At 47.1% G+C, this 10,478-nt stretch overlaps 1 protein-coding gene across 1 annotated transcript; it reads left to right on the top strand.

Annotated features, from left to right (window-relative positions):
- On the top strand, nt 1–1,572 carry LOC112235906 (ribonuclease inhibitor-like). The gene is made up of 4 exons (XM_042324987.1): nt 1–482; nt 582–749; nt 1,172–1,349; nt 1,558–1,572. Exons 1-4 carry the CDS (start codon nt 22–24, stop codon nt 1,570–1,572), a joined length of 822 nt encoding a protein of 273 aa, XP_042180921.1. The 5' UTR covers nt 1–21.
- The last annotated feature ends 8,906 nt before the right edge of the window (nt 1,573–10,478 follow it).

Below are 10,478 nucleotides of genomic sequence, written 5' to 3'. Positions count from 1 at the left end.
AAACTTCGGAAACACCAACCTATGATGAACTTATTCAAGAGTGCAGTGGACAAGGCCCTAAAGAGTAAGAATGGACACCTGGACCTGTTCCTCCATTTCCTTCTGGGCCTCTCACTGGAGTCCAATCAGACTCTCCTACAAGGCCTACTGACACAGACAGGAAGCAGCTCACAGACCAATGAGGAAATAGTTGAGTACAATGAGATGAAGATCAGGAAGAATCCCTCTCCGGAGAGATGCATCAATCTGTTCCACTGTCTGAGTGAGCTGAATGACCATTCTCTAGTGAAGGAGATCCAAAGATACCTGAGCTCAGGAAGTCTCTCAGCAGCCAAACTGTCACCTGCACTGTTTTCAGCTCTGGTGTTTGTGTTGCTATCTTCAAAAGAAGAGCTGGATGTGTTTGACCTGAAGAAATACTTTAGATCAGAGGAGGGTCTTCTGAGGATGCTGCCAGTAGTCAAAGCCTCCAGAACAGCCCTGTGAGTAACTGTTATGCTAACTGTTATGTTACTGCTATGCTACTTCTCAAGTAACATGTTGTAAAATCTCAAATTGTCGATTTTAAACATCTTATTTAGGCTGAATCAATGTAACCTCTCAAACCGATGCTGCAAAGCGCTGGGCGCAGCTCTCATCTCCTCACACTTGGAAGAGCTGGACCTGAGTGGCAACGACTTGCAGGATTTAGGAGTGAAGCTGCTCTCTGCTGGACTGCAAAGTCCACAATGTAAACTGGTGACACTGAAGTGAGTATTCCTGTACTTGTTCAATAAGTAATAATGGTTCATTAGATCAACATGTGTTTACAGGCCAATTTCAGTTGAATGAACTTTCAGTTTCAATACTGCAAAACAAAAGTCCTGTAAAACAAACTTTTAAATCCACATCATTTTCATTTTCTCCAATAATTATTTCAGCAATTATTTTTTAGCAATATTGTAGCCATGCTGATCGGAATATAACTATTTTAGCAATACTTTAGTTTTCCTCGTTGTTTGTGAGCAACATGGTTTAGAAGTGTCAGAAATAGTTTAGTACCCCGTACAGTACCTTATCATAGTCCAATGTGAACGTCACATTTTAGACTGAAGTTTAATCCATATCAACTTTGAGAGAAGAAGCAAAATGCATCAGTCATTTTTGATATCCATGTGAAATCATCATGCAAGCTGTCAGGCTGTCAGGTCACAGAGGAAGGATGTGCTGCTCTGGCTTCAGCTCTGAGGTCAAACCCCTCCCACCTGAGAGAGCTGGACCTGAGCTACAATGACCCAGGAGACTCAGGAGTGAAGCAGCTCTATGCTATACGGGAGGATCCACACTGTAAACTGGAGAAACTCAAGTCTGTAAAGGTTTTGAATCAATCAGTACTCAGTGTAACACAATGTATTCCCCAGTATGTTTCCTTCGTGTGTGTGTGTGTGTGTGTGTGTGTGTGTGTGTGTGTGTGTGTGTGTGTGTGTGTGTGTGTGTGTGTGTGTGTGTGTGTGTGTGTGTGTGTGTGTGTGTGTGTGTGTGACTAATTGACTGTCTGCTCCTCTGCTTTTCCTATAGTGTGGACCATGGTAGAAGGTGCAGGTTAAAATCAGGCCCCCAAAAATGAGTTTTTGTTTAATGCATGGACATAGGCTGTGTGTGTTGGACCTGGGTTTAATGCATGGACATAGGCTGTGTGTGGTGGACCTGGGTTTAATGCATGGACATAGGCTGTGTGTGGTGGACCTGGGTTTAATGCATGGACATAGGCTGTGTGTGGTGGACCTGGGTTTAATGCATGGACATAGGCTGTGTGTGGTGGACCTGGGTTTAATGCATGGACATAGGCTGTGTGTGGTGGACCTGGGTTTAATGCATGGACATAGGCTGTGTGTGTTGGACCTGGGTTTAATGCATGGACATAGGCTGTGTGTGGTGGACCTGGGTTTAATGCATGGACATAGGCTGTGTGTGTTGGACCTGGGTTTAATGCATGGACATAGGCTGTGTGTGGTGGACCTGGGTTTAATGCATGGACATAGGCTGTGTGTGTTGGACCTGGGTTTAATGCATGGACATAGGCTGTGTGTGGTGGACCTGGGTTTAATGCATGGACATAGGCTGTGTGGTTGGACCTGGGTTTAATGCATGGACATAGGCTGTGTGTGTTGGACCTGGGTTTAATGCATGGACATAGGCTGTGTGTGGTGGACCTGGGTTTAATGCATGGACATAGGCTGTGTGTGGTGGACCTGGGTTTAATGCATGGACATAGGCTGTGTGTGGTGGACCTGGGTTTAATGCATGGACATAGGCTGTGTGTGTTGGACCTGGGTTTAATGCATGGACATAGGCTGTGTGTGGTGGACCTGGGTTTAATGCATGGACATAGGCTGTGTGTGGTGGACCTGGGTTTAATGCATGGACATAGGCTGTGTGTGTTGGACCTGGGTTTAATGCATGGACATAGGCTGTGTGTGTTGGACCTGGGTTTAATGCATGGACATAGGCTGTGTGTGGTGGACCTGGGTTTAATGCATGGACATAGGCTGTGTGTGGTGGACCTGGGTTTAATGCATGGACATAGGCTGTGTGTGTTGGACCTGGGTTTAATGCATGGACATAGGCTGTGTGTGTTGGACCTGGGTTTAATGCATGGACATAGGCTGTGTGTGTTGGACCTGGGTTTAATGCATGGACATAGGCTGTGTGTGTTGGACCTGGGTTTAATGCATGGACATAGGCTGTGTGTGTTGGACCTGGGTTTAATGCATGGACATAGGCTGTGTGTGGTGGACCTGGGTTTAATGCATGGATATAGGCTGTGTGTGTTGGACCTGGGTTTAATGCATGGACATAGGCTGTGTGTGTTGGACCTGGGTTTAATGCATGGATATAGGCTGTGTGTGGTGGACCTGGGTTTAATGCATGGATATAGGCTGTGTGTGGTGGACCTGGGTTTAATGCATGGACATAGGCTGTGTGTGTTGGACCTGGGTTTAATGCATGGACATAGGCTGTGTGTGGTGGACCTGGGTTTAATGCATGGATATAGGCTGTGTGTGTTGGACCTGGGTTTAATGCATGGACATAGGCTGTGTGTGGTGGACCTGGGTTTAATGCATGGATATAGGCTGTGTGTGTTGGACCTGGGTTTAATGCATGGACATAGGCTGTGTGTGTTGGACCTGGGTTTAATGCATGGACATAGGCTGTGTGTGTTGGACCTGGGTTTAATGCATGGACATAGGCTGTGTGTGGTGGACCTGGGTTTAATGCATGGATATAGGCTGTGTGTGTTGGACCTGGGTTTAATGCATGGACATAGGCTGTGTGTGTTGGACCTGGGTTTAATGCATGGACATAGGCTGTGTGTGTTGGACCTGGGTTTAATGCATGGACATAGGCTGTGTGTGTTGGACCTGGGTTTAAGACATGAGTTCGATTATGTGTTATTTAAATGCTTATTTTCTGTGTATTTTCACAAATAATGTGGCCCTAATCAACTACTTCTTTTGGAAGGACTTTGAAGTATTTTTTAAATATTCCACAATACATTATTTCAAATATCAAACAGACCTGGGTGAAATGCATGGGTGTATTTAAATGTTTGTGTAAATACTGTGTATGTTCAAATACATGCTTTCCAAGTGTTTTTCCCCCCCCAAATACAGTATATTTCAATCCTGGTCTCCCCCATTTAGATGCCTGTGATCTGACACTGGAGACAAACACAGCACACAGAACCCTCTCTCTGTCTGAGGAGAACAGGAAGGTGGAATGGATCTGGAGGGTGCAGCCGTATTCTGATCACACAGAGAGTTTTGAGGACTATGAACAGGTGCTGTGTAGAGGGTCTGACTGGGTGCTGCTACTGGGAGGTAGAGTTGAGTGGGAGGGCTTGTATCGCGGTAACATATAAAGGAATCAGCAGGAGAGGAAAGGGTCCTGACAGTCGGCTTGGAGCCAATGACAAGTCCTGGAATCTGAACAGCTTTTATGACAGTTACTCTGCCAGGCACAATTATACGAAAACTGACATACCTGTCCCCACGTCCCGCTCCAACAGAGTGGGAGTGTATCTGGACTGACCGGCCGGCACGCTGTCCTTTTACAGCTTCTCCTCTGACACACTGACCCACCTGCACACATTCCACTCTACATTCACTGAGCCCGTAATGCCAGGGTTTTATGTAAGGGGTGACACAGGGACTGTGACCCTGTGTCAGGTAGAATAACCTCCTGTGCCCTGGAGGAACACCTGAGTCTTCAGAGAAGTCATACTCCTGTTCAATCACATCTGGGTGACCTGATGGGATATGTTTCACTCTAAACATGACCTGAGTGAGTAAGTAAACATGAATATACCGTACATCTCTAAAGTTGACTGACCTTGTAACTAGAATCACTGCTGTAAAAACCTCCAATTTAAAATCTCTAGTAGGTATTGCTTTTCCTTATTGTTTTTAATAAAATGTTTCTAGAATGTTCTTTTTTGTTACGTTCTACTTTTAGATACAGTAAGCATAGGTGCTGTTGGCGTCTTTCAATATTTGACTAAAGTAGGATACATAGTACATACCACAGGAGGCTGGTGCACCTAAACTGGGGAGGACGGGCTCGTGGTAATGACTGGAGAGGAATCAGTAGAATGGTATCAAATAACTTAATGCCATTCCGTTTACTCCATTCCAGACATTATTATCAGCCGTCCTCCCCTCAACAGCCTCCTCTGGTACATAGACTTATTTGATATTATTGAGAGACTGAGGCACAAGGCAGTGAGCAGCAATAGGTTTGTGAACAGACTGTAAGGTGCTAGCACTACAGTACATGAATGGGCAAGTGTAAACATCACTTCATAGGCCTGTTAGTATGCAAGTTCAGATCATTTCTGCATCTAGAAGAGGAGGTAAGAAGTACACTGCAGACCTGGTTTGTTTGTGTGTGTGTGTGTGTGTGTGTGTGTGTGTGTGTGTGTGTGTGTGTGTGTGTGTGTGTGTGTGTGTGTGTGTGTGTGTGTGTGTGTGTGTGTGTGTGTGTGTGTGTGTGTGTGTGTGTGTGTGTGTGTGTGTGTGTGTGTGTGTGTGTGTGTGTGTGTGTGTGTGTGTGTGTGTGTGTGTGTGTGTGTTTAGAGATCAATGCTGTGTCTTCACTGAGATTACTTTGATAGAGTTGGAATGGGAATTCTGGGAGATGAATCAAAGTGAAGGGGCGCAGACTCCCAGCCCGTGCCAGTCGATATGGTGGCGTGGTTAATTCGCCTAAGGAATGCTGTCATTAAGCTAATGATGAACGGTGTTTGCCCTGGTTTTAGCCGCGAGCATGCCCCTGCTCACAAAGAAAAATAGTGTTCGACCCATGGTCTCTAATTCACAGTGGGGGGTGAGGGGTGCCACATAAATCAAACCTCTGCCTCAGTCCCACTCTGACAGGACAGGAGAGCCTCAGCAGATTGGGTTGTGGAGATATTCGTGTGTGTGTGTGTGTGTGTGTGTGTGTGTGTGTGTGTGTGTGTGTGTGTGTGTGTGTGTGCGCTCGCCGAGGAGAGAGTTCTTCATGTGTAAACTATGAAACATGACACTGGGTTGTAATTACTTCAAACAAGACACTTTGTTTTTGTAATGTATTTTATTAATTAAATGACAGCCTTTTATTAATCTGGATTTCTGCACTTTGTTCAAAATGTATATAAATAGATAAGAAATACCTTGCCAACTGTTAGACTGAAAGAGATATACGGTATAAGGAGAAGTACATTCATATATTGGACCTATATTATGGATGCCCGGTTGCTTGTTGGCAGATCTATGATAGGCTACCTCGCTCACTCACAGTCATTAGGAAATTGGCTTCCATCCAATCCAGTCATTGTTCCGTATGGACTACCAAGGCATTCCAGCAGACATTCATCCTGAAAGACACTGCCACAACAGACAACGATGACCTCCAGTCACTATGATGGCAGATTGAGTGACACTTATTAATTGTAGGCTATGGCCCACAAAATGAACCACACAACAAGTAATGGAGATATGAACACACAATATGGCTGTGTGCCAAGTCTTCTTGCTTCCTCATCTTCACCACGTACGTTTCCAGGCTGGTCTGGCTGGCGAGGGAGGAGGGAGAGGGCTTACCAGCGAGCCAAGGCTTTATTCCCGTCGTCGTCTCCTCTGCGCTTTACGCTGATTCCCTAATATCCTTAGTGCCCTGTGCCGTGGATAAGCCCATCCCGCTGAAACATGGCTGTCATGCCTATAAGCCATTCATCGCTTTAAGAATCCATTATGGTCCATCCACAAACATGGACTCAGAGGGCCAGTCTGCACAAGCTCATTTTCCCTGGTATTTACCCCTGGTATTTACTGATATGATATGTAACAGAGAACCTCCTATAGATCACAATGGACGACAGGGGCTGTTACAACACATTTGTGCATGGCCAGTAAATGATCAATGGATTCCCTTGGAGTATACCTTGGAGTAACTATATTATTACCATTCATCTGTATGTATCTATAGTATGTATATTAGTAAAGATTCCACCAAGTTAGACCGTTAGAGAGGTAGTCATACAGTGTTGTGGGAATGAGAACATCTCCAAGGGCATCCTCCCCCAGCCTGTACTGATGTCCTCTAAGATAAGCTGGGTGATGCCCCTCTCTCCTCTCTAACCAAGGCCTAACACGCTGCAGCAGTAGACAGCATCAATACATCAAAGACATGATCTCCCTCTCCATATGTCTTCTTATATACCTACCTACCTACCTACCTCCCTATCCGCCTACCTCCCTATCCGCCTACCTAACTACCTACCTACCTACCTACCTACCTCCCTATCCGCCTACCTAACTACCTACCTATCCGCCTACCTACCTACCTAACTAACTACCTCCCTCCCTATCCGCCTATCTAACTACCTACCTATCCGCCTACCTAACTACCTACCTACCTACCTCCCTATCCGCCTACCTCCCTATCCGCCTACCTACCTACCTACCTACCTACCTACCTACCTACCTACCTACCTAACTACCCACCTACCTACCTACCTAACTACCCACCTACCTTCCTTCCTTCCTACCTACCTACCTACCTCCTTATCCGCCTACCTAACTACCTACCTATCCGCCTACCTACCTACCTAACTACCTACCTAACTAACTACCTCCCTCCCTATCCGCCTATCTAACTACCTACCTATCCGCCTACCTAACTACCTACCTACCTACCTCCCTATCCGCCTACCTCCCTATCTGCCTACCTCCCTATCCGCCTACCTACCTACCTACCTATCCGCCTACCTCCTTATCTGCCTACCTAACTACCTACCTACCTACCTACCCGCCTACCTACCTAACTACCTGCCTGCCTGACTACCTGCCTATCTACCTGCCAGCCTGCCCGACTGCTTGCCTGCCTACCTACCTACCCACCTACCTGCCTCCCTACCTGACTACCTACCCACCTACCTGCCTACCTGCCGGCCGTATTTATTAATAATGTTTCCTATTCCTCTCCTTGGCTCTCTCGTTCCTCTGGTACTCCTTCGTGACAAACAGGCTTGCAACCACCTACATTAATTCAAGACCCTGCTATTCTCTGTCAAGAGTTCACCCAACTCATCCTTCATAGAGAATGCTTTGCATAGTGTAAACCGCTTGTCTCCTCTTAGTGTGTGCGTGTGTATGAGTGTGAGGGAGTGTGTATCCCCCAAATTGCTTAATAACTAATCTCAGAGGAGAGGCAGGCGTGAGGTGAGTATAGAGTGAGAGTTGCCCCCCCCCCCTTGTGGAAACAGGCGTATGCTTTTGTCATGGATGCCAGCGCACCATACATATCCCCAGGCCTTCTTCAACAACCCCACCTCCTCCCTCATTCAGGAACAAGCATGTGTACCCAAGCCAACACTGATTGGCCTCTTATCTGTTGTGAGCGGAGGGAGGGAGGGAGAGAGGCAGGCAGTGATTGGAAAAGGCAGCCTGGGGATATGAGGCGACCACATGGTGTCGCGGAGCCAGTCCAGCGAGCAGCCTTCAAAACACACACACATTCAGAACAACACACACACAGATGCACACACTGTGCCACACCTGAACAACTAGTATATTAGTACACACATACTAAAAGTTCAAAAGGACCGTAATGGAGATTTTTTTTATTTGGGCTATTGACCATTTTGTGCAATATAAGTTTTCATACAGTATTAACACATAGGCCGGGATGGAGTTACCTGGTTGTGATAAACAGGCTGTGTGTGCGTGAGTGCGTGTGTTTGTGTGTAAAACCCCATAGTACAATTTGAGCCCAGAGAGCAGCCGTCCCGGTCCTGGCCCCAACATGGCCCCTCACTGAGGGCCTCAATTAGCAGCTGGGGTGCAGGACAGTTTAGGCTCTGACCTAATGCATCTCTAATGTGGCCAGGCACTAATGGCCTAGCTTGGCCTGAGGCCAGTCAGACTGCAGCCAGCTTGTCTTGACCAAAACGCTAAAGAGACGAGCTGAGGTAATTGTTGTCATTCTATAATGCCTGGGGTCAAAAAGCCTATTTCGCCCACCACCACCTTAGCCAGCCTCAGGGTATAGGCAGCAGTGCCACGATGAGGAGGGTGGTGGTGGGTGGCATTGGTGGCCAGAGGGTTATAGTGGTTCTAATAATAGATGTCTATTCCACTCCTAACCAACACTTCTCTTCAGCCCTTTGTCTCCTTACTCATTATCTCATGGCAAAAGGGTTTTCTATCAACCCTGTAGTACAGTGGAGGCTGGTGAGGGTAGGATGGCTCATAATAATGGCTGGAACATTGCAAATGGAATGGCATCAAGCACATGGAAACCATGTGTTTGATGTATTGGATACCATTCCACTGATTCTGCTCCAGCCATTACAACGAGCCCGTCCTCCCCAATTAAGGTGCCACCAGCCTCCTGTGTTTTAAAGTACCCTCAAGCTCAATTCTGGATCTCAAAGCCAGTTCCACTGCCTGTTTTCATTGTTCGCCTCGAATCAGGGACTGATTTAGACCTGGGACACCAGGTGTGTGCAATTAAACCAGCAGAAAACCAGCAGGCTCTGGACCTGGTAGGGTAAGAGTGGAGTGCCCCTGCTATAGTGGATATTATTTCGGACGGACGGAAAGGCTCTGCAGCAACGAACCGCCCTTGCTGTCTCTGCCTGGCCGGTTCCCCTCTTTCCACTGGGATTCTCTGCCTCTAACCCTATTACAGGGGCTGAGTCACTGGCTTTACTGGGGCTCTCTCATGCCGTCCCTGGAAGGGGTGCGTCACCTGAGTGGGTTGATTCACTGATGTGGTCATCCTGTCTGGGTTGGCGCCCCCCCCTTGGGTTGTGCCATGGCGGAGATCTTTGTGGGCTATACTCAGCCTTGTCTCAGGATGGTAAGTTGGTGGTTGAAGATATCCCTCTAGTGGTGTGGGGGCTGTGTCCTTCCTGTTTGGCCCTGTCCGGGGGTGTCCTCGGATGGGGCCACAGTGTCTCCTGACCCCTCCTGTCTCAGCCACCAGTATTTATGCTGCAGTAGTTTATGTGTCGGGGGGCTAGGGTCAGTTTGTAATATCTGGAGTACTTCTCCTGTCCTATTCGGTGTCCTGTGTGAATCTAAGTGTGCGTTCTCTAATTCTCTCTTTCTTTCTCTCTCTCTGAGGACCTGAGCCCTAGGACCATGCCCCAGGACTACCTGACATGATGACTCCTTGCTGTCCCTAGTCCACCTGGCCGTGCTGCTGCTCCAGTTTCAACTGTTCTGCCTTATTATTATTCGACCATGCTGGTCCTTTATGAACATTTGAACATCTTGGCCATGTTCTGTTATAATCTCCACCCGGCACAGCCAGAAGAGGACTAGCCACCCCACATAGCCTGGTTCCTCTCTAGGTTTCTTCCTAGGTTTTGGCCTTTCTAGGGAGTTTTTCCTAGCCACCGTGCTTCTACACCTGCATTGCTTGCTGTTTGGGGTTTTAGGCTGGGTTTCTGTACAGCACTTTGAGTTATCAGCTGATGTACGAAGGGCTATATAAATACATTTGATTTGATTTGATATTCATTTAAATGTTTTATATAACCTTTATTTGACTAGGCAAGTCAGTTAAAAACTAATTCTTCTTTTACAATGACGGCCTACCCCGGCCAAACCCTCCTCTAACCTGGAAGGCGCTGGGACAATTGTGCGCCGCCCTATAGGACTCCCGATTACGGCCGATTGTGATACAGCCTGGGATCGAAACAGGTTCTGTAGTGACGCCTCTGCACTGAGATGCAGTGCCTTAGAAAGCTGCGTCCAGACTACTCTGCAGTAAACCTCAGGTTCACTATTAGACCTTCCATCTGGTATTGGTATTACTATCAGTGTGTCTGTGGTCTTTGACTAATCCCACAAACTGATCATCAGTGAACACTGATTCCCACAGCGAATCTAGTATGAGATCAGATGTCCCCGATCACTCTGCTGTGGCCACGGCCATTTTCCCACCCGTCC

The sequence above is a fragment of the Oncorhynchus tshawytscha genome, linkage group LG07, assembly GCF_018296145.1.
Source record: "Oncorhynchus tshawytscha isolate Ot180627B linkage group LG07, Otsh_v2.0, whole genome shotgun sequence".
NCBI lineage: Eukaryota > Metazoa > Chordata > Actinopteri > Salmoniformes > Salmonidae > Oncorhynchus > Oncorhynchus tshawytscha.
Note: the sequence above shows the minus strand (reverse complement) of the source record. Positions and strands in the feature narration are given on the sequence as shown.

Coding starts and splice junctions, on each gene's coding strand:
- LOC112235906 (XM_042324987.1), top strand. CDS start 22: ATGATGAACTTATTCAAGAGTGCAGTGGACAAGGCCCTAAAGAGTAAG. Junction 483..581: donor AAAGCCTCCAGAACAGCCCT/GTGAGTAACTGT, acceptor CATCTTATTTAG/GCTGAATCAATGTAACCTCT. Junction 750..1,171: donor TGTAAACTGGTGACACTGAA/GTGAGTATTCCT, acceptor ATCATCATGCAA/GCTGTCAGGCTGTCAGGTCA.